The 24180-nt window shown below is 47.5% G+C and overlaps 1 protein-coding gene across 15 annotated transcripts in view; it reads left to right on the top strand.

Annotated features, from left to right (window-relative positions):
* The window catches only part of Prosap (SH3 and multiple ankyrin repeat domains prosap), a 205372-nt gene that overhangs the window by 140495 nt on the left and 40697 nt on the right, over positions 1 to 24180 (top strand). The window contains exon 1 of one of the 15 annotated variants that reach the window (XM_077637756.1): positions 20307 to 20366. The exons of the other annotated variants lie outside the window; for them this stretch is intronic. Coding sequence (XP_077493882.1) covers positions 20317 to 20366 — 50 coding nt within the window. The 5' untranslated portion in view covers positions 20307 to 20316. Of the gene's footprint in view, positions 1 to 20306; positions 20367 to 24180 lie in introns of those variants that run through there. 15 annotated transcript variants of the gene reach the window in all.

The following is a 24180-nucleotide window of genomic DNA, read 5'->3' as shown; positions in this document are numbered from 1 at the left end:
TCGACCAGTCCTAGAGTAGGCCTCTATTGTGTGGGATCCATATCATGTAAAAAACATCGAGCAGGTGGAGCGCATCCAACGTCATGCAGCCAGGTTCATCTCATCCGATTACCGGAGACGTTCTTCCGTTACTAATATGCTGAGGCAGCATAAGTTGGAGACGCTCCAGATGCGCAGACAGATTGCCAGGTTAAAATTTTTGCACTTACTATATCATAACAAAACAGGATTGCCACGTGATTCGTATTTACTTTGTGCACCACAAAGATGATCAAGGCTGAACCACACAAAAGTGATAAGGCCATACAATGCCAGGACTAAGCAGTTCCAAAAATCTTTCTTCCCATGCAAAATCGAACAATGGAATCGCCTGCCTGCTTCGGTTGTTGAATGTACTAACATTAATACCTTTGAGCGTTCTTTGCAAGCTTACCTTTTGTAACCCTCTCCTTCCTGGGCAGCACTGCTGCCTGCAGTATTTTGAAAAAAAAAAAAAATGCCGCCGGTTGGATCCGAACTCACAACCTCTGAATTTCGCGTCCGGTGCTCTACAAACTAAGCTAAGGCGACGGTTGGCCAATCCTCTTCTTTCGGGGGCATTTATTTATAGTGCAACATAACCTTGAGGCTGTTCTCCAGCGCCACCTTCGTCCATACCGGCGGACGTAGTAGGTCCTGTACGTATTACCGCGAGTGCCACGTATGAACGTTGTCGAACGGTGAAGGCGGAAGCTTTGCGATAACCCTCTCATGCTGCCTACGGCATCAAGAATGACAGAATCTAGGTCCTCTTTATCTATTTCCTTATCTGTACATAAGGTGAAGAGTCGCATTTTTGTAGCGATAGCTACATTACGGCAGCATTTCGATCCTTCATCGTGGTTGGTCACGTGGTGCGGAGAAGCTGCCGGCGGCGCGGCGCCGTTGCTGATCACGTGGTTCGTCACGTGGTTGGTCACGTGACCAAGTTCCACTCTGCCAGCTGTAGCTATCGCGTCACTCCAGGTTTAACCAGAGCTAAACCACCGCCAATTTATGTAGTGCTATTTGCTACTGAGTTACGCAATACAGCTCTTGAGGCAACCCTGTAACTTTTGAAATCGGAGATACTGAAGGCGGTATTAACCCCCACTCTCGAGATATTCGGAGCGCAGGCAGACGCCAAAGGCGCGCTGCTGCCCGGACCAGTAGCAAAGCCAGTGACCCGTGTACTTTTGTGATAGGCTGCAGACGTTGATTGCGAAAAGAGGGGTGCGGAAAAAAGGCAGGCCTGTAAACGCCACCGAGAGCTCGCTCGAAGACCACTCAAGGAGGTCTCGGCGAAAGAGCTTGTTCACGGCGCTACCTTGGCGGGCTTTCCGCGAAAGCCGAGCGTGGGTGAAAACGGTTACGAAAGGGACGTGAAAAGTGTTCGCTTTAAAGCGTCAGAGACCAATTGGGCGTGTCGCGCCTTTACGCAAGGGCTCGGAATGAAAAAAAAAAAAGAACAAAGGGAAAGTTAGAAAGTAAGTCTCTAATTTATCTGCGACGACACGTGCGCTTTCTTACGCAATGTTTCATTCAGCGAACTTGTGGTCCTCTTGGGTGCTTTGCTCGTCGACCGGTCCGCGCTTAAGGTGGATGTTGTGAGCAAGTAGATTTTGACCGGACCCCGTAGAGTATCTGTTATGGGTTCAATTGGACTTATTTTCGGAAATGTGGCGGAGAGTTTGAAGGATGCTTCACTCCCGCCACCGGTTGGCCCGGTATTGCACTACCTCCGGGATCGGTCTTGCCTTTAGCGCGTCTTTACTATCCTGTCTTTCTAACCCATCTTTCAACTCTCCTACTATCTGCACATGGTAGCGATTGTGGCTCGGCTTGAGCCAGTGAGCAGGCCTGTGCGATTTCCTTTTCTTTATTCCTGGCAGCACCAGACAGACAGACATAGATTTTGACCTGTTAAGGCTTATATATACGGTCGAGTCTTGCATCACTGATTACGGTGACTTTGTCTGTTGCCTTTACATCTGATTGTCAGTAACACTACAGCACTGTATGTCGCGGTGTAGGCCTTACATGTTGGAGAAAGTCGCTATGAGGGAAAAAATAAGGGGGCCAGTTATTGCCAAGGCAGGCTTCCCCGCAACACCGCCGCTGCCTGCGTATTTACGGTCCCTCGCAGTAGCACTTTTGAAGGTCTAGATATTTATTTTGTATCTTTATTTCATCCTTGGTTTAAATAGTATTGCTATGGGAATGGGGCTTCCGAGAAGTGAACAACACGAAAACCCAAGGAGTATACAGTGACAGCGAAAAGTTCTTCCTATGCGTTACGTAGAAATTTAACTAGAGCATCGAGAAAGCGAACGTTGGTCATCTGTGAGGGTTAGTGCGCGCACGAGAATGAATAAATTATCCAGTGCCCCTTATCAAAATGGTGTGCCGACTTTCTACAGACTTCTTATAGACTATTTCCTTCCCTATAAATACGCGTGTTTCTTTTTGTATTTATGTTCTGTAGACCGTCTATACACAAAACTCTGCTAAATGTGCATGACCTATATATTGTCTTTAGACTGCCTTTAGGATTCTTATTGTCTAGAAGCTAGTCTGTATGATAGCACGATTTACCTATAAAAAGTCTATAAACGTTATTGACACAGGTCTACGCACACTCTATAGGACGACTAAAGAAATTTCGTAAGCCCCGCCACTTGAACGAATTCTCTTTACTGTTACATTTGTCGAGTTGCTAATCTTTTTTTTCTCTGTGATGCTTTGTTACTTCTTCTTTTCTATTGGCTTGTTTTCAATAAATTTCTCTCAACACTCACTATACGTCTCAGTACAGTGATAGGTTATAGGAACTCACTCTGAATATTCTTCTTTTAAACACACTGTAATGAACCCTCTGAGCCCGACTTCCGTACTGAGCTCACAGAAAGTCTGTGTTGTTTGTCTGAAATATATATATATATATATATATATATATATATATATATATATATATATATATATATATATATATATATATATATATATATATATATATATATATATATATATATATATATATATATATATATATATATATATATATATATATACTGGGACATCCACACGTGTGTCAGGCATGGAGTGCCAGGCAGAACGCCCCATGTTCCAGCTATTCTATTTATAGTTAAAGCCCGGAAATCCCAAGCTGCCTACCTACGCCTCCATTAAAGATCTAGTCTTATATCCCTGGTCTTCCTGGATTTTACCTTCGCCCAAACAATACCGAGAGGACTGCCTGTCCGGTGCGCTATTACGGCTTACGCCGGAGCTCGCTCGCGAATGAGGATTTTGTTTCCGCGGAAACAAGGAACCTCCGGCCTCCGCTCCAAGTTCTTTTCCTGGCACATTTCGCCCTGTACCCGTCGCCATGTTTGGCAGAAACCGTGCGAGCCATCTACGCCAGGTGGGCGTATATATATAGCTACCGAGCGCTTTAGCTAGAATAAAGGCCGTCACATTCTGCTCACCCGCACACCATGCCGTTTACGGCGCGGTGCTTTGAAAAAAAAAAAAAAGAAAAAGCCAGCGCCGAATGCCCTTTTTCTGCACGCTACATGGAAGGGCTGGATCAGCTGTCTGGTTTTTCTCTTCTATTGCCTATTTGAAACGCCCTCCGGAATGAAGTATATGCCGCTTTTACTCCGACGCTGTGCTATAATGGGCGGTTTTCTGGGTACAATGAATAATAATAATAATAATAATAATAATAATAATAATAATAATAATAATAATAATAATAATAATAATAATAATAATAATAATAATTGGTTTTGGAGGAAAGGAAATGGCGCAGTATCTGTCTCATATATCGGCGGACACCTGAACCGCGCCATAAGGGAAGGGATAAGGGAGGGAGTGAAAGAATAAAAGAAGAAAGTGGTGCCCGTAGTGGAGGGCTCCGGAATAATTTCGACCACCTGGGGATCTTTAACGTGCACTGACATCGCACAGCACACGGGCGCTTTAGCGTTTTTCCTCCATAAAAACGCAGCCGTCGCGGTCGGGTTCGAACCCGGGAACTCCGGATCAGTAGCCGAGCGCCCTAACCACTGAGCTACCGCGACGAGTATGGGGTACAACGAAATCTCGGTAGTAAGAAATTGCATAATTCGAAATTCCGGTTTAATCGAATTTGCGATTTGGCCCGTTAGCATCTGATACATTAAAATAAAGGCTAGCGCTTCATTCGAGCAGGTTTTCAGCACCGTTAGAGTTCCAATAATCGGGAGTCGACTGGAAATTGATTACCGCTTGTAGTAAGGAAGTAGCGCGCCAGCGGAGAGCCAGAAGTTTTAGATTCAAGTACAGAGGAGCGTGTCCGGTGACGTCACACCCTCAATTCCTCTGCGCAAAATTTAAGGTGCAGTTCGTACGGTCTCTCCAACATCGAAAGCATTTGTGAGGGAAGCGACGTTATGGTAGCTTGTTTTCAGGCAGTGGATATATTATTCTCCCCAGGTGGTCGAAATTATTCCGCAGCCCTCCACTACGGCACTTCTTTCTTCCTTTCTTCTTTCACGCCCTTCTTTATCCCTTCCCTTACGGCGCGGTTCAGGTGTCCGACGATATATGAGACAGATACTGCGCCATTTCCTTTCACCCCAAAACCAACGAACCAAAAAGAGTAATTTCAGCACGAAACTTGCTGAGGTGCCCTGTAAGGTTCTGATGAAAAAGCGCGATGGTATTATGTTCTGTCACAGTAATTAGCAATCCTACCAGCCGCGGTAGCTTAATGGTTGTCACGGTTAGCTAATGAGCCCAAGGACGCTATATCAGATCCAGGACGCGGCGGCTTCAGTTCGGACGCACATGCCCATCATTCCCGGACGAAAATTTTGAAAAGTAGAAAATTATAGGATACTCTTGTTAAAATATTGAAAACAATGGTCCATTCTTCCGATGTGTTGCAAATTCTTTTTCTTAAAGTGTTTCGATCGATCGCATCGAGCAGTTAAGACTGCCATATATGAAACCAATGGGGAACGCTTTTGACGATAGCAAAAACGTCAATAAAGAAAAAAAAAACGACTTCCGTCGGGTGATCTTCGGATATATTGATTATTGTAGTGAATTCTTACATTATATGAAAAAATTGCCTTCATGAACAGTTTCCCGCTCAAAAATGCCCTTGTCCAGAATTGTTCAGTATCAAACGCAAAAGTGCCGTTGTGCTGGTGCACGCGGTGTCGATGCACGGCAGAAAACCTCCAGGTGCTCGAAATTTATCCGGAGTCTTGCACTACGGAGCGTTTCTCAGCCATGTGCAGCTTAGTGCGTGGCACCCACATATAACACCGGATGACAATCCGACGCTCTATTTCCTTCATGCCATGCAAGCGCCGAGCTCTGAGGATACTACTAACCGATTTTTCCAGGTTGTGGGGGAAGAGAAAATTTTTCTCCTTTTGGGCGCATTTCAGTGTATGGCTTACCGAAAGTCCTTAAGGTAACGACTGTACGAATGTGAGGAAATGTGGACGTTAAGAAAGTCGGTAAGGAAACGGCTTCTTTTCCGCAGCGTCTAAGTGCCGACGCCCAAAATTGCTTGAGAACAGCGCAAGTGCTTATACATTTCATAGCGGCGAAATGCGGACAAGTAATTACCGGCCTCCCACGTCCTGTGCTGTTTTAATATAAATATAGCCAGGAGGGCTGGAAATTTTTTTTTTACCCTCCGGGAAAGTCAATCCGTGGTAGCGTCTTCACCCGGCCGACACGAGTTCTAAATATGCAGAGGTGGCTGTAAAGGCGTGAATTACTTTTTGGTCAGGAGGAAGGTGTCTGATAACAGAGACACTGAATGCTTCTACACTGAAGAGTTAGGTGGGTATATTTCAGCAGAAAGGTCTCTTTCTGCTGCAACAAGGAGAAAGAGATTTTTTTCCTATAATGGGCGTGCCCTGGCTGGTATGACTGCAATGAAAGCAACGAAGGCAAAAGTAAAAACCCTGCTGGGAAAATTCTGCGCAGCAGGTTTTAGCAACCCGCCGCGGTGGCTCAGTGGTTAGGGCGCTCGACTACTGATCCGGAGTTCCCGGGTTCGAACCCGACCGCGGCGGCTGCGTTTTTATGGAGGAAAAACGCTAAGGTGCCCGTGTGCTGTGCGATGTCAGTGCACGTTAAAGATCCCCAGGTGGTCGAAATTATTCCGGAGCCCTCCACTACGGCACCTCTTCCTTCCTTTCTTCTTTCACTCCCTCCTTTATTCCTTCCCTTACGGCGCGGTTCAGGTGTCCAACGATATACGAGACAGATACTGCGCCATTTCCTTTCCCCAAAAACCAATTATTATTATTATTATTATTATTATTATTATTTCAGCACCGTTGCTATAGATACTGAGCTTGCAACACTATTGACAATGCTGCGCTGTAGACGGAGTAACACCACCAGGGAATGTGACCTCTAGGTGGTGTTTCGACAACTTTTGCATTACGTGTTTGCTAATTAGTGTTTGCGTGGCCGTGTGCATTACGTCTCGGACACCTCGGGCGTATCGCTCATTGTATTACGCCGTATTCGCCTCCCCATATTCACTGTCTTGCTCGTTCTATCCTGTGCTTTCCTCACTGTTTAGTTGTAGGCCGCCAGAGGCACGTCCCTCTTGCCCTGCTTTCAACATTTCGTGTCATGAAAGCTCAGTCTCCACCTTTATCACTATGAAAACTCAAGTTAAAGCACGTATTGAATGTTTTTGAAACGCACTTTTTGGTTAAAACCCGAGAATTCCCGCTCGTTAAAGGCCGTTTATTATTTTTGGTTTTCTGCGACCCTGTCTTTTCGGTGCCTATAGAAGCTTGTATACTCCGCGTGGCCAACAAACAATAATAATAATAATAATAATAATAATAATAATAATAATAATAATAATAATTGGTTTTTTGGGGAAAGGCAATGGCGCAGTATCTGTCTGATATCATTGGACACCTGAACCGCGCCATAAGGGAAAGGGGAAGGTGGGAGTGAAAGAAAAAAGGACGAAAGAGGTGCCGTAGTGGAGGGCTCCGGGATAATTTCGACCACCTGGGGATCTCTAACGTGCACTGACTTCGCACAGCACACGGGCGCCTTAGCGTTTTTCCTCCATAAAAACGGAGCCGCCACGGTCGGGTTCGAACCCGGGAACTCCGGATCAGTAGCCGAGTGCCCTAACCACTGAGCCACCGTGGCGGGTGCCTTGGTTAACAGCCGATTTGCGTTTTCTTGAAATTGAACAGCGCTACATATATGGACGAATGGCGCTGTTTAATTTCAAAAAAGAAAAATTCATCTCCAACTAGCCCCGCAACGTGTTTTACTGATAGATTTGCGTAGTTAGGAGAAAAGCGAATTTGTACGCTAGAAGTGTGTGTCACAATATTTTCACACGCTAGGCTGTATGCGGTGGTGTATCTTTTTTATAAAAGGGTAAAACAGGCGGCTGTCCTGTCACCAAAGTCACGTGAGGTAATAAAACCATTACCTTCAATACTTCCATAGCAGTTCCTCACAGCTTTCCAATATTTAAAATTTTTGTGCAAGAATGTTGGATGCACATGGGTACCTTCTGTTTACGCGGACTCAGCTGGTCTGCGCTTCACGCGCTCGCTACTTGTGTCGTGCAGCTGTATGCAACTCCATCGAGGCGCGCCGTGTCCACGTGTTTCGCTGTGCGGAGCAAATCGATTCGAACGCAACAACTCGTGCCCAACGAATGCCCTGTCGCTCGCTCGTCAGACCGTGTCCTATTATGTATACACTACGCGAGCGGCCAGGCACTGAAGCAAAGAGGCGTGCTTAAGGAGGACGTCTCTGAACCAGCGGAGAATCGGTTTGCGCCTCGCAGCACATTGAAGGCACGATCGATGTATCTGATCGCTGGGCACGGATGCGGGTCATGCTTGCTATGCCTCACTTTGTTTCAGATGTCATGATCTGAGCACGACCTTATTAACCGCATGGAGTATTGTTCACACGCTCTCGAGTTGTCATAGAACGATTTCTTCCTCATAAGCCTGTTCCAGTATCGACTTAGTTCTACACTCTGCTTCTTTTCCATTGAATTGGATCGCCACCGCGGTGGCTCAGTAGTTATGGCGCTCGGCTGCTGACCCCAAAGACGCGGGTTCGATCCCAGCCGCGGCGGTCGAATTGCATTCGGTGGAGGCGAAATTCTAGAGGCCCGTGTGCTGTGCGATTACAGGGCACGTTAAAGAGCCCCAGGTGGTCGAAATTTCCGGAGTCCTTCACTACGGCGTCCCTCATAGCCTGAGTCGCTTTGGGACGTTAAGTTCTCACAAATCAAATCAAAACAAAATTTTCCATTGAATTAATCCAGTTTTTACCTTCCGCGTTTTTTTACATTTCATTTATAAGACTGCGGCACAGAGCGATCCTAGTGGACGGCGCAAGCACTGCCAGTCTGCTCACCCGCATCATCATCATTATCTGCCTGACAGCTCACTGCAGGGCGAAAGACCTCTCCCATGCCTCTCCCGTGTCCTTTGTCAGCTGCGGTCACCGTATCCTCGGAAACTTCTTATCTCATCCGCCCACGTAACTTTCTGCCGGCCCCTGCATGCTACGCTACGCAACAAATTGAACGTCTAGGCACTTATAGATGCGGGCTGGGAGCTCTTTCCTCGCTAGTTCTCTCTTCCGTTTTTTCTTTCCTCGTATGTATATTCATTTCCTTGGCTCATCTCCTGCACTGGCGTGGTCACGCGCCTGTACTACATCAGTACGCACTCCGCAATCGGGGAGCGCCGGCGTGCCGGTGTACGCGCGATTTGCGTACACCGGTGGCTCGTTACAGCGTCGCCGGTCTGCGGCGTACATAGGTGTGCTCCTGCGGGGATAATGAAGCACATCCTCGTTGCTTTTTTGCTCACAATGCTCGCCGGTACCTGGTGTACCTGTGCTGCTGGGGCAGCCCGTGCCGACTGAGCGCCTCCAATCGGAATAGGGGGGGGGGGGGATAGCATTCACCCGCCACGTATCACCTTTTGTCCCAGTCGTATACACGTTTGTTCGCGTGCTATCGGCGCAAGTTGGCTCCGGGCTGTGGCGATTATCTTGTAGATAGTAGATCTCTGGATGGGATGTGTAGCAGCCTTCACAGTTGGAGTATCCAGGGGCAAGCGCGAGCATGATAAGGTGAGCATCCAGTGTCGCAGTCTTCCAATCATGCAAGCCTGCGAAGCCGCGCGCGCCCATATCTGGGCTATCTCGTGTGGCCTCTGTTTTCTTTTTTCGGGCGATATCGTATCTGCAATACCCCCCCCCCCCCCCCTCCTTATGAGCGTACAAGAGTAGGAAGTGAAGTGCCCCGTTGTCACCTATTGTTCGCCCAGTTTCTTCGTCTCGACGTCCAAGCGTGACGCAATAGTGAATACAGTCGAACCTCGTTATAACGAAACTATTTATATCGAAGTCATGAATATAGCGAATCAATGGCGATTCCCCCTGGAAGCTCGGCCAGCACGGGCCATAAAGAACTAAGGTGGCAGTTTGGGCATGTTGTTGATTCATGAGATGAAAATGTATAGCTCAAGGAAAGACGAGAACTCAAGGAAGACAACGGAACACAGGAGCACTCGTGTGTTCCAAGCGCTCGTGTGTTTCATGTGTCTTCCTTGTGGTCCTCGTCTTTATTAGCGCTGTACATTTCCATCCGCTAATAAAGAAGCGACGGTTATAAAGAACTGATCGTCGGGCCTCTTCAACTTCGTTATAACTAACTACAACTGTAGTTTATTTTAGTCCATTCTTCTGTATCGCTGCGCAGTAGCCATCACACATAATCTGTACAGCTGACATCGGAGCGCAAGCATGCAGTTTTGTACAGTAACGGCTGATATTTTCTTGCAAGGCTATGACTCTTTTCTTGCTTGCTCACAGCGTCTCGTATCGCTATCGAAGCTTGATTATCCAAACACACGCAAAAAAAAATCGTGCATGTGTCATTTGAGAGCCAGGGCTCGTGTGTCCCCTTCCGCCTTCCAGTTCAGTTTCTCGTTCGTCAGCCATCGTAATGGGACGAATGAGCCGAATGTGCTGGTGCAAACGGCTGGATGCGAAGTCAGGCGAATGGTGAGTTTTTGAAGTCCACTGTACTAGACAGCTTTATCGCATTTCATCCTTGAATGACATATATCGTAGTACCAGGACCGCTGACGTCGCTGGCGTCGAGACGTAATAATAATAATAATAATTGGTTTTGGGGGAAAGTAAATGGCGCAGTATCTGTCTCATATATCGTTGGACACCTGAACCGCGCCGTAAGGGAAGGGTTAAAGGAGGGAGTGAAAGGAAGGAAGAAAGAGGTGCCGTAGTGGAGGGCTCCGGAATAATTTCGACCACCTGGGGATCTTTAACGTGCACTGACATCGCACAGCACACGGGCGCCTTAGCGTTTTCCTCCATAAAAACGCAGTCGCCGCTGTCGGGTTCGAACCCGGGAACTCCGGATCAGTAGTCGAGCGTCCTAACCACTGAGCAACCGCGACGGGTCGTCGAAACGTCAAGTCTCGAACTACCTTCGTCGGGCATGTCGGAGAAGACATACGCAGCCATAGCACTCACTTTCATCACGTGGGCAGGACACCGGACGAGTCCATATGCCTTGCGCCGCTACACAGGCCGTTCATGTACTTTCCGCGCAAGCGTCTGGGCGCAGTGAATAAGTGTTACCGTAGTTGGTGGGCGTCTGGGCAGCGTGGACCGCTGTTCTTACAGTGCGCGGTGGCGATTCGTGGCGCGGACGAGGAAATGGCCGCGAAAATGACTCAAGAAGTGGCAGGCAACTGGCTCTTGGGGAAAAAAAAATAAAAGCCCGCCGCGGTAGTGTCCAGGGGACGGCTGCTAGCAGGGGAGCCTTTCGGAAGGATTTATGGGGACAGAAACGAGTTTTACGTTGTTTTTATTCTTTATACCCCCGGCTGCGAGCGAATGGCTTCCGTACGCTCCCCATGAGCGTGTGTGCGGCACTTCCGTAGAAAACGTGCGTGTTATGTGTTTACGTTTACCGCCGCGCAAAAAGGTGTTCCAATTCGCGTCTGGCGCAGGTCTGCCTGCGTGTTTGTGTTCTCGGTTCTGCCTTGGGGTTATGTGCTGTAGCGGTTCGATTCTCCCAGAAAGAAGCGAAATAAATGCACGGACTACAAGCCTCGTTTCGCTAATGGAACTAGGCGCTGGATGCCGGCCGGGAAAATTGTGTCAGAACGTTCCCGCATCGTCGTTAAGCGCTTGACTATATATACGGATGTGGGGGGCAGCTGGGCTGGTGAAGAACGGTTGCTCGCGTGTTGTTCCGTGTAGATTGGCAGCGTGGGAATCGTTGAGGTGGCGTGCTAAGGGACCGTATCGTGCGTTGCCGTCGAGACTTCGATTGCCTACGTAGCTGCGTATGTCTACCCACTTTGATCGAAGGTAGAGAGGTGTTGCTGGCTTTGCGTATACGGAAAGACATTCTTATTGTAAGCCGCCGTCATTAATGTTTTTACGAGCGCGACAGGACGGAATGAGGTCGCTGGTTGGAATTTTACCCGCATTAAGGAATCAGACTTGAATCGCAAGAAGGAAACAGCAATAAAGCAGTAAAATGTTGGGGTCTTATTAAACTCGGTTTGTCGGAATCGATCGAAGTGATCCGTCGTGGGATTCCACCATAGCGTTCCACGGCCCCGATCAATCTTGGCGTTCTGCTATGGCGTTCTATACTATTACGTCAGGTACTTTACATGGCGACGTCTCGTGTATGCTCCTAGAAGTGTTTCCTCTCAAATTTGGACACGAGTATTTTTGCTGTGATCAATTAATACATCGGCTCAGGCTGTGGCTAAACAACGCTTCGTCGTTCCGACCTTGTGTACTCGATTGTCATACGTGCCGTACGTTTCCGAGGCTCCATCCTCTTGACCTGACAAATCGCGAAACCGGAATGGCGACGTTTTTGTAGGTTCGAGCAGGTTAAAGCTGGGCAAAGTAAAAAGCGGCTACACCTATTGTGCACTGCGTGTCAGACAAAAAAAATAAAATGTGTTTCGTCTTCTCTGGAAGGGTAAGAAAGGTTGGAGGGGGGGGGGGGGGGCAACACGCTTTGAAGGATGCAGTAGTTTGACCCGAAATCATTGAAAGCGTGTGTGTTTGAGGACTCGTTTTTATTCCTTCCGCTTCAGGAAGCGCTCAATCATAGGTCTGGATTAAGATCCCATTCCAATTATATCAGTGCGTAAGCATTAATATAATTGAATAAAAACACAAATCCGTGCTTTCGCTCTGATTCGAATGTTGTACACCTTCTCTTTAGTGGTTGCATTTTGATTCTTTTCACCTTGCGCCATTAGTTCAAGCGGCGTTAAGTCCATGCTATCGTCGGGATCTGCCAGCTTGAATGGCGGCGAAGAGAGAAAAAAAATTGGAGGGAAAATAATTGTTATAACCCACACGATCGTTGTCTTCTTTCTACATCGCGTCGATTGTACTCTGTACTGGATCGCACCTAGCTCAATTGTTGAACGCTTCGCGTTTTGAAACAATTGCCCTCCGTCGACCCGTTACTGCACTCTGTCAGCTTTGTCTTCAATACGCATAGCACTAAAGCTTTTAAACGAACGGCAACCTTGAACGCGAAAACGCGTAAAAGCCGTCGACGAACAACTTGGAGTCAATTCTTGCAGGCGTCGACCCTACTTCGCTGCCAGCATTCACGGCATTATACGATGCGTGAAGGGTTCATTGGCAACCGCCAGCTTTTCTTCCGTTTTCATTCCTACTTCCTTCAGTGCAGAGGAGAAAGCCTGTTAGTTTTTTTTTTGTGTGTGTGTGTGTGGGGGGGGGGGGGGGGTATCTACTTGCCTTTGTCTTCGACCAGCCCCCGGGGTAAAAAGATAAAGAAAAAATTAATCGTCGATCCACATCACGATTTTTCGTGACTCGCTCACATCTCGCTTTCACCTTGATGAAGGCGTTGGCGGGACCGTAGGGGTTGGTTCTCTAAGGGAAGCTTTCACCCTCCTGGACCCCACCTCCTCGCTTTTATTCACTTTTTTTTTGTCCTGTGGCGCTTCGCGTTGCTCGTTTTAAAGGCCACCTGCGAGTCGATCTTTTCTCTGGCCGAGGTAGTCGGGCGCTTACTTGGAGATGGACTTAACGACGTGTGCGGTGGGGAAACGGTAATTTACAGTCGCCTCGCCCGTTCGTTGGCATGCAAATGATAACGAGTGTACGGTTCGCGCAGTTCTTTATCGCTACGTGCCGTATAGAGGTGTGCATGTATATTCGAATTCCAACCGGTCGTTCTGAATGCGCAGAAACTCGCCGGAGAATGTTCCCTTGAACGCATGCGTTGACGACGTCGTCAGGACTCAAATTCCTGGGAGCCTTCTGCACGTGTCCTGTGGATACCCTGGTCTTGAAACTCGAGCCAGTTAGATTAATGACGCAAATATGTAGATTGCGACGTGCGCAGTAGTACTTGTTCGAAGTAAACACCGCCTGAATTCTTTCCTTGTATCCGCGGTTTCTCTCTCTCTCTCTCTGTGAACGTATGCGAGCGTTCGCGAGAGAGAAGCGTGTGTGACCTTTTGAAATTGCCACATTTACATTGGCACTCGTTTAGATTCAAGGACGCGTCGAAGGCGTGGTTGTGGCGTGCGAGATTTTTGTATTTTTTTTTGCTCGTACTTTTGAGTCTCCGGCTCCCTCCCACGACCACTGAAATTGCGAATTGAAAACTTGTTGCGCGAAACGTTTGACTGGTTTTCTTTAGAAAAAAAAAATTGGGGGAACGTTGTCTTACCACTCGTATCCCTTACAAAGATTTCTTCAGACTGTCTATAGACTGTCCATAGACTTCTGTCTTTAAAGTCTGTAGACTGTTTATGGACAAATGCTAGAGAATAGTCTATAGGCAATACAAATCCCTTAGACGGGCTATAGACAATCTATAGATTTACGGCCGTATACAATTAGTATACTTTTGTCTGTAGACAGTCTATAGACTGTAAATGGACAAAAAGAAATATCTATAGGAGGTCAATAGAGTCTATAAGAAGTCTATAGACTTTTTATAGACCATTTTTTATAACGGATTAGACCGCTGAGAATCTGTCGCTATATAGCTGTATCGTGTATTAAAGCGGGAAGCGGGGTTCTGGTGAAATGCTTTGTGTGCGCCAAGAACTGTGGAGCGAATTTCTGTAGAGCCCTACTGGATTTCTACCGACACGCCCTCTTTTTGTTTTGCCCTCTTAACTCGACGCCTACGCTTCGCATTATAGCACTTCGGTGACGTGAGCGGAGTGTTTATGCGTTCCAAAGCATCCGCAGTGTTTCACCGTTCTTCGTATTAAGCAAATCCTCGCTTAAAGTAACACTAAAAGCGATAACACCGGAATTGAACGGAGGTAAATGGAACGGAGCATTTCCATTTTATACTCGGTTCCATTCTGCCGACAGGAAACCGTTGAGCGGCGATAGGTTCGCCCAACGCGTAATAGAAAATACTAATATAATGAAGAAACTCGCGAAGCGTCCCTTTGAAGTCAGAACTCGGTGGGAAACGCCTTTTTGACAGGTTCGCTGGGACGGGCACGGGAGCGCCGGAGCTGTCATCATCATCATCGTCATCATCATCAGCTTGGTGATGTGCGTATATGGGTCTCGTGACAGCGGGCAAGGCCGACGTAGCTGCCGCTGGGTGCCGCAGGCCAAACATCCTCATTAACTCCCGCAATGAGTCGCTGGGAGAGTCGCCTAGGCACGGCTTGGCTTTTATTTATTTTCTTTGATGCCTCCGCCTTGTTGTACACATACGCTGTAAGCTCACCGAGGGCCTGCGGCGGCGTCAGCGGCAGTAGACAGCAGGCGTGCCGTGTAGTAGTTGCCGCGAACGCGAACTTGATTGCGGCGTGAAAGGGGGGCGGGGGGGGGGGCTGTCTATTCTTTGTGTTTTGTTTTATGTTTCTCGCCTTCACCCTTCTCGGCACCTCTTTCTTTCTTTTTTCACTCCCTCATTCATTTCTTCCTTCATGGCGCGGTTTTTCTATAATATAATTGGTCTTTAGGGAAAGGAAATGGCGCAGTATCTGTCCCGTACATCGGCGGACACCTGAACCGCGCCGTAAGGAAGGGATATAAAAGAGGTACGGTGAGAGAAGAACGGAAGAAACAGGTGCCGTGTAGTGGATGGCTCCGGAATAATTTCGACCACCTGGGGATCTTTAACGTGCACTGACATCGCACAGCACTCGGGCGCCTTAGCGTTTTGCCTCCATAAAAACGCAGCCGCCGCGGTCGGGTTCAAACCCGGGAACTCTGGATCAGTAGCCGAGCGCCCTAACCACGCGGTTTTTCTCAAAACCAATTTTCATTTTTGTTTTCGTGCCTGGCCTTTCCGTGTTAGCGCGACTGCGGCCCTAGGCTGTCAGCTGGCTTACTGTCTATTGCTCTGTATACGGATTTCTGAACTAAAAAGAAAGTTGAAGGGGGATTCATGTAATATGCTACAATTTTCAACCTTCTATGCGGAACACAGAATGTGTTAAGAGGGTACTTTGGGGTTCAGTAGTCGGCATAATGGTGACCGTTAGTTAATTCGAACCGTTGGTGGCGTTTAAGTGGGTTGTCTGTTATAAATGACAAGGAGTTATGAAACCTCGCTGTGAACACAGAATGTGTTACTGTACTTTGGGGTTCAGTAGTCAGCATAAAGGGGACCATTAGTTAATTCGAACCGTTGGTGGCGTTTAAGTGGGTTGTCTGTTATAAATGACAAGGAGTTATGAAACCTCGCTGTGAACACAGAATGTGTTACTGTACTTTGGGGTTCAGTAGTCAGCATAAAGGTGACCATTAGTTAATTGGATCCGTTGGTGGCGTTTAAGTGGCTTGTCTGTTATGGATGACAATGAGTTATGAAACCTCGCTGTGGGGTGACATCTTTCGACATTATCGGTAAGAGCAATACGCGACGCTACGGCGTCATTATACGCAGCAATCTTGATAGTGGCTGCCAGGGGTTTTCACAATGAAATTGGTCAGGCGGCTCCGTTTGTGGATTGATTTTTCATTATTATTTACCTACATCCTACAGGCACGGGGCGGATTATGTTTATTTGTGACTTGCCTGTGATGATTCTTTGTAAAGTTGAAATCCGTTAACTTGAAGTGTCTTAAGCGAGAAAATCGACAAACTCTCAAAGCTGTAAACTGCGGAACTTAAGTGGTTAGAAAATTGAAGGGCTGAATTGTCGTTTTACCTCTACCACTAGGCACTCCTGTGAATATGCAGGCTGACTGCAGCCGTTTAGGACGTCCCGCTAAGCAGAGACACGGTCATGGCAGAGATAATCTGACGATTCTAATGTAATTCCATTCCATTTTGATTTTAGTCCTCTTTCGTCATTGGCTGTTCTGCGCCCTCGTAGAATTAGCGATGAAATTAAAACGGAATCGAAAAAAGAGTAGTCGTTACAGTGGAGCCTCGTTAATTCGAACCCGCATAATTCGAACGCCCGGATTACTCGAACTGACTGTCTTTTATTCATACTCCGCTTAATTCGAACACATTTTCTTTTCCCCTACGGGCTTGAATTACCGACACTCCGCTTTATAGCACAGCCTCTCGATTTTTCTCGCTTTAGCTGGGCACGCCAGAAGTCGGGCTGCAGTCGTGTCGTGACGTTCGCGCGCTACTGGGCGTGCGTTGCTCCTGTTGTGTGCAATGAGCGGTCACGAAGAGTGCTCTCGCTGCATTAGCCTCTGCGCCGGAGTCGACCGCTGTTCGAGTTTCAAATGGACTGTGTGCGTGTGTGTTTTTGCGGACGTGCATTTGCACTAAGCCCAGAGGCGCCTGTATGAATATGTATACTCTTTCTGGCTCTAGTGTGTTCCGTTCGGCTCCTCGAGAATGCGTGCCGGGTGCTGCTTGGGAATCGGGTCGCGCTTTCAGCGAGTTGCTTACGCGAGGCGCTTAAGCAGACGCCTCCAAAGACGAGACATGTGACGCGTTCCCATGATTTGCGCCTCATTGTTGCCTTCCCAGTGGGGCGCTGTGCCTGCATTGTTTGTGGGAATAGTTTCGAGCAGATTGGCGTCGATTCACTGCTGGGTGCCTTCACTGTGAAATCAAGGCTTCTCGATGTCAGTCGGTAGGGGAAGAGCTTCCCGCTAACCCAATTTCTCAGTGGTAAGCGCAAACTTCACACTAAACAATTTCTCACCCTTTAGGGTGTAAATCAGCTGTGCCCAGACGAACACCCTTTTCCAATTGTTGGGTGCTAAAAAGGGTGCAGAGATCAGCACCCCTAAGGAAGGATGCACTTAATGATACTTTACAGGATGTAATGGTTGCACCCTCATTAAAGGGTACTATTTTTTCATAACACCTCTACGAATACATGTTGGAAGGGTGCTCCACATTGATCCACCCATGAAGCAAAAGCCTTGGCCTGATGCGCGCCCTCTAAACTTTCATGCTGTACACCCTTCCTGAAGGGTGCTGGGTGGTGATCTCTGCACCCTTTTTAACCCCCAAAAGAGTGTTCATCTGGGGACAGCTGATTTGCACCCTTAAGGGTGAGAATTTGTTTAGTGTGTTGAACACGGGGTGGCAGGAAAGTCTCGGTCCGCTAGACGAACGTTTCGACAAGAACGCTTGTTTTCGTTTGTGCGATGACAAGTCCTGTTATGGAAGCGTTGTTCGGCCTCTTCTTCCAGTTTGTGCCGGAAAGAATTCTGTATTTCCTGCTATTTTGTAAAAAAAAATGAAAATTGGTTATTGGTGAAAGGAAACGACGCAGTATCTGTGTCACATCGCGGTGGACACCTCAACTGCGCCGTGGGGAAGGGAGGAAGGTACGACCGAAGAAAGAAATAGAGAAACAGGTGCAGCAGGGAAGTGCTCGGGATTAATTTCCACCACCTGGTGATCTTTAACGTGGACTAACATCGCACACCTCATGGGCGCAGTCTGCGTCCCGCCGCCATAGAAACGTGGCCGCCCGTTGTCAGTGTGGGTAGTTAACTGCAATCGGCCTGCTAACCTGGAAGTATGTAACTCCGGGACCAAAACACTTCCTTCCTTCCTTCCTTCCTTCCTTCCTTCCTTCCTTCCTTCCTTCCTTCCTTCCTTCCTTCCTTCCTTCCTTCCTTCCTTCCTTTCATTCATTCATTCATTCATTCATTCATTCATTCATTCATTCATTCAGTATTGGTCACTGACTGACACCATCTGCAGCATCCGCGAGTCCGGCTCAGCTTTCTAGATAGTCAGCTAGTAGTGCATGTTTCATGCCTGTTTACTGCCTCCGGCATGGCCGATATCAGCTCTCGCTTTCCCGCTTCATTCGGCCGCCGCGCCGTGTCGCCCCTGTCTGAAGGACGAACCTCACATCGGCAGCAGACCTTCATCCTCATTTATTACTTGCGTTGTTCGTTCCCGGCCTGAATGCGTGCGTCCCCTCCGCACACAATGGGAACGGCGGATGTCACGGGGCTCTGTATAGGATGGCGTTTGGTGGTGGCTACATGAGCCGTCGCCTGATTGCGATATCGGACGTCCCGGCGTATACCCGTACCGGGGCTACACGAGCTCGTATACGACTACACCGACGGCGCCAACATGTTCACTATAGCTCCGCTGCCGCAGGAGCTGTACTGATGGGGCGTATAGTAACGACTAACGAGTGCTGTGTCGCTCGGAGACCCTCCTAGGATGACTTTACCGGCGGCACCGCTGTGCTAATTTGCGGTCAGATTTTGTGCGGCAGTGGGATTTGTCGGCGAGGATTGTTGGATGCAACGTTCGTTTTGATGTTGTGTTGCGTCCGGGGTGTTGGATGGAGTTTTTCATCTCTCGGTCGGGATGAATACACACCATTCACGAATTCATTTGCTCGAACCCATTTTTGCAAGGGCTGACTCTTTAAAGCACAGTTTTTTTCCACGGACTGTTTCCGACTGGAACTCTCTTCCCGAGGCCATTTTCCAGTCTTCCAATTACAGTTAAGCTGTTGAGAAGCATTTTCTTGAGTGAGTGGGCGTTTTATTTTGTTGTTTTTCTCATTGATTGGAATCTCATGTATCCCTTTGGTATTTGTCATGTGAAATGCCTTGTATAGCCCCTCCTGCATGGGCCAATATATTGGCCTTCAGTATTTTGAAATAAATAAATAAATAAATAAATAAAAAGGCCCCACAGTATGCGGCTATGCCGGAGAGAGAAAATAGTTCTGGATTTTACCAACATCTTCCGGGCGAGGGAGTGGGGGGAGGGTGGATTGCGTAACAAATTGAAATCCATAGTTATTTTGTAAATTGCCTTGTCCAGGCATACTGAGACACGAGAAATCATTATTTACCATTCTTCTTGTTGATGGATTGCTGGATAAATTTTGGGAGCGTCCCCTTTGAAATGAGGTGGTGGCAGATGTAATCATACTTGTTTTTTTTGGCGTTTTTCTAACCAATCTGGCAAAATTAAATGTACTAAAAGTCCCCCTTCCTTTTAAAATACAATTTCTATGTACTTCTAGGCTTCAGCAATTTTAAATGCTGATCTTGTTTCGTAATGTAATTGTCCTGCTTTTAAGCAGGACAATTACCTTATTTAACCTTATATTACTAATGTCTACCACAGATACGTCCATTTCGTTATCTCTAAAAGACCTCGGGGATGCAAGGACGGTTGGCATCCGGATGGATACTGCCACTTAGCAACAAAATATGTCCTATAAATTTACCACACAACGGCAGCGTCATTCATTGCCGCCTGAAAAAAAAAAAGGGGGGGGGGGGGATGCACTTTTTATTTCGTGTCATCTGCCTTCATGCTTCCTTTTCTCGAGAGATGGCGCTGATAATTTTTGTGCAGGCACTGCACCAAAACTTGGTATCAGCCAAATTCACTGCCTCGCACCATTTGCATGCTAAGTATCCGAGCGAGCAAGCTGCAGCCGTTTATCCGGGAAAAGCATTTTAGGAGTGGCTATGCACGACGCAACAGCCGGTGTCTAATAGAAGCCGAGCGGGCTATCCGCGTACGGGTACGTAGGGGCTATTTCCTCGCGTGGGCTCCAGGTAGCGATCCTCTCTATGGCGGCGCGAGTTGTTTCGTCACTACGTAACATTCGCGGTTGCGTCCTAGAGCTCGCCTCTTTACTTTTTTCTCTATTTACCGTCCGTTGGTCGCCTCTGTTTCGAGATCCTATCTGCCCTGTCATCGCGCGTCGTACGTTCTGGCTCGAGGCCACAATCACGTTGTCGCATTCGCTTCAGCTAGCTCCGGCCGGCATGGGTGCGTTTCGCTTGAAGCCAGGTCTCGACGGCTGCGCGCACATGCAGTGAGTACGGGAAAGCTTTTTGCACCTGCTTTTAACTGCTGCGCACTAGCACATTGTGCCGGTTTCGCACACTGCAGTGTGCGAGAAATTTCATGGGTGGAATAATTTGTTATTAGCACATGTCTGTTTGGCTTAGCTTCGATGATGATGCTGACGACGATGATGCCGAAGGCTCCATGCTATATCGGTGTCATCGCGAGCAGGACTTTCAAGGAGAGCTCTGTCGTCTTCTTGCGCGTTGGTTGCCTCTGCCGCGCCGGCCATTGGCAGTCATTGTAGGTGGGTATGACGTCATGGCGCACGCGCGCGCGATTGGTGGTCTCCGCTTCGCCACGTGATGTTATGACGTTGAATCCATGTGGCGCCATCTGTGATCCTTTCCGTCAACGCCGGTAGTGCTTGAAACTGAACCCGCCGTAATTCAGTATCATTTAAATGAAATGCAAGTTGTTTTTCGTTTTCCGAGTTATTATGAACCTGCGTATTGCCTGCTTGTGCCTGAATTAACATGTCTGCTTAACTTACGGCGGTAAATAGAAACTGTGTAATTCAAGATTTTGTCAAACACTGTGGCCAACGTGCTACCTACGATCACATCCTGTGGGACTGCAAAATAGAGCCACCTCCGGGTGATCTAGTTACAGCTCCTTCTCTCGAGCGGTGGGAGACCGTGCTGGCTAGCTCTGACCCCAGAACGCAAGTTTTGGCGGTGGAGTGGGCTGACAAAGTCGTCGAGGGCTATGTACTCTCGACCACTTAACGCGACCTCTTGCCAAGCTCTTCCCGGCGAATAAAATGTTTTACAATCAATTGAGTTCTGTTGGATCTGAGGTAAATATTTTTGTAAGACCTGGCACGTCGGACTTCATGCGCTGGAGCGCGCTTCCTTTGATCATGATATTGACAGCAGTGCCCTCAAGTAATACTCAACGAAATTTTTTTGCGGCGGCCATGCAGAAAATCAAGGGCAACCAGGAAATATCCTGTCGTCAGTGACGGTGTATATGATTAGTACTGCGAGTTGTATGCTAATGGTCACGAGAAAGCCGCATTGTTTCATCTATATATGTTAACTAATGGAGGAGATACTTGCTATAGATATTGTGCGCGCGTTGTCTCGTAACGCGCTTGAAAATTAACGACACTCTTGCACTGATAACACCGAAGTGAGGTGAAAGCGTAATGCCTTACTGACTCGCTATATATGAATTGTCGCATTGTCAATCTAATTCGCATTTTAGTCCTCTCTGACACCCTTAACACATTCGCCAAGTCCTCTACATCAGATCAGATTGCACCTTGATATAGATAATTCAGGATGAGAGAAAAAGAAATAAAAACAAGAGAGGGAGTGTCCGCCCAGAGTCGTTCTTCATGCCGGAACAACACCCAGTCGGTCGATGAGTTCTTCTCCGTTTAACAGCGGCGGAATGACCCAAAAGCGGAGGAATTCTTTATCTCCACCGTCCTTGCTCCAGAAACACAGCACTGCGCTAGCGTCACACGATGAGACGAACGAACAAAAACAAAGACAGACAAAAACCACGGAGCAACAATAGAAAGACCTCACCGGGAACGTATACTCCCAGAGGGAGAGCAGATGACCCCGTTGGAATCGATGATCTATGTACGGGGCATGTGCCGAGCGGCGGGGCTTTGCTAACGTATAGCCCAGATTTTTCGCCGCCTCGGCTGTTGTTTTTGCCGCTGTAGTCGCGTCGGCTCGCTACGAGATGGCGCCACCGCTGCGACTGACCTCGATGTCCCTCGGATGTCCCACACCCATCGCGGCAATCCTCCGATTTCTGCTCGTCTTCTGAGGAGAGCGGCAACGTGTGGGAGCCATGAATGAAAAACGTCGTGTTCTGCACAGCGGATCGATTTGTGTCCCGGTCTGCCGTTACGAAAAGGCCGTTAAAGAACGGATTGTGGGTGAACTTGCAAAGGGAGTTTATATACTGCGGCCTCTTATGAAGTGGCCGTGTTCTCACGGAGAATGTCCTCTTTTTCTGTTTTTTTTTCGTGACGGTCCTTGTTGTGTGGATCGAATTACATCTTTCTTGCTGTCTTTTCTTACCTACGGCCATTGTAGAAGCCGTGTATGGCATCGATTGCGTTGAAACGGTGCATTAGGCCCTTGGTGGCAATGCGTTCTTTGTTCGCGACTGACAGTAATGGTGCCTTGCGTGGTGCTTTTTGTATACAACTACTGTTCGATCGGTGGTGGACCAGGGTAGTGATTAAGTTAAGTGACGGCTGGCTTCTGCCTTCTTTTCGGAACAAAGCAGCATTGTTGGTTATGAAGCATGGCGTGGGAGATAACTCCGGATTATTCTTGACGACTGCTGTATCTACATAAATATATGTTTAATATAAGTATAACATATATAATATAGGTATATCATATAAGTATAAATATAAGTTGACTTGCTTTAAAATGCGAAGTAATTCAGAATCGAATATTTCTACGGGAATTATCATTATAAGACGTGAGTACTGCAGAATACTGTACTTATCATAAAGAAAAATGGAATGTTATAGGTCCTTGAACAATTTCCTTAATGGAAAAATTGACATTGACGCCCCTGAATCATTACTATAAAAGCGGTGTTCTATTCAAGAATCACTACTTATATGTGAAATACGCCAGCTTCGCTCACTACGTGACTAAAAAATAATGTTTTGCTTGTCTTTGTATGTTGCTTGTACTCATTTTTATCTGCCTTGTTGTCTTTCGCAGCTGATGTGTCATGGTGTTTCAAATGTAAATGCTGTAATAATTCGACAAAATTGTTTTTACAAGTCGAGAAGCAACGAAGGCTGTATTATCTGCGCGTTTCGTGTCTATGCTGACTGTCGCCTTGTAGAGGGGCCTGGTATCTGGTATCTGTTTGCACACTTAATCTAGTATCTGGTACTTGGTATCTATGTTGTGCATGCCATCATCGCAGTCGCCTCTTCGGTGCCCAAGCAGCACAGATAGTCAGCTTAATTTTGGAGCTACATGGGCAAAAGCCGGTCCTGCAAAGGGCCAGTGTGAAACCAATAATTTCCAATATTGCCCAATATCGAATCTATACTGGCAGAAGCTGGTCTCACAATCGGTCAGGGTAAGACCATTAATTTCCAATATTGGGCCGATTTGCGGTGCTGCTGGGGCGTCTGTTGTGACGCCATCTTTTTGGGACCATCTCTCGGCCTTAACCACGACGGTTGCCGACGGAATTTCGTCTAATTTGGCTAGTTAGGCTTTTGCCTTAACAACTGCAGTGAAGTGCAAAGAGCCTTACATGTCCTACGTTGTGCGGCTGGCAAGTTTGGATGCTGCGTTCATGGCGTGCTGTCTTTCGGCCTGCGGTATACTTCCCATTTCATCGTGATTCCGCGCTCTAGTGATGCGCCTTCCAAGTTGAAACTCATCAGCTCTGTCATTCTCCAGTGCTCCACATGCGCTCGACATGTTAGTCAGTGCAGCTTGAGAGCTTCGTTTTCCAGACGGGCATCAATTTATTAAGCTGAAATATAGCAGGGAGAAAGGTGTCGCTTGTCGTTACAACACCCAAGCAGCACAGGTAATCGGCCAAATATTGGAAATTAATGGTTTCAGTCAGGACCTATGTAGGACCGGCATTTTCCAATATATTACCAATATTGCGCTCATAACTTGTGCTGCTTGCGCAGTTCTGACTTAAGCTTAAGAGCTTTTGGATGTTTAGGCTTAGCTTTTGAAGCATATAAATGGCATGTCTTGGTTTTGGGATACTAGACCAGAAGAGAAGAATGTTGCTGCAGATATTACCAATGTACAGTCGCC

This window comes from Amblyomma americanum, chromosome 9, assembly GCF_052857255.1.
Source record: "Amblyomma americanum isolate KBUSLIRL-KWMA chromosome 9, ASM5285725v1, whole genome shotgun sequence".
In the NCBI taxonomy this organism is placed as follows: domain Eukaryota; kingdom Metazoa; phylum Arthropoda; class Arachnida; order Ixodida; family Ixodidae; genus Amblyomma; species Amblyomma americanum.
The sequence above is the reverse complement of the archived record's forward strand: the minus strand, read 5'-3'. Positions and strand labels throughout refer to the sequence as shown.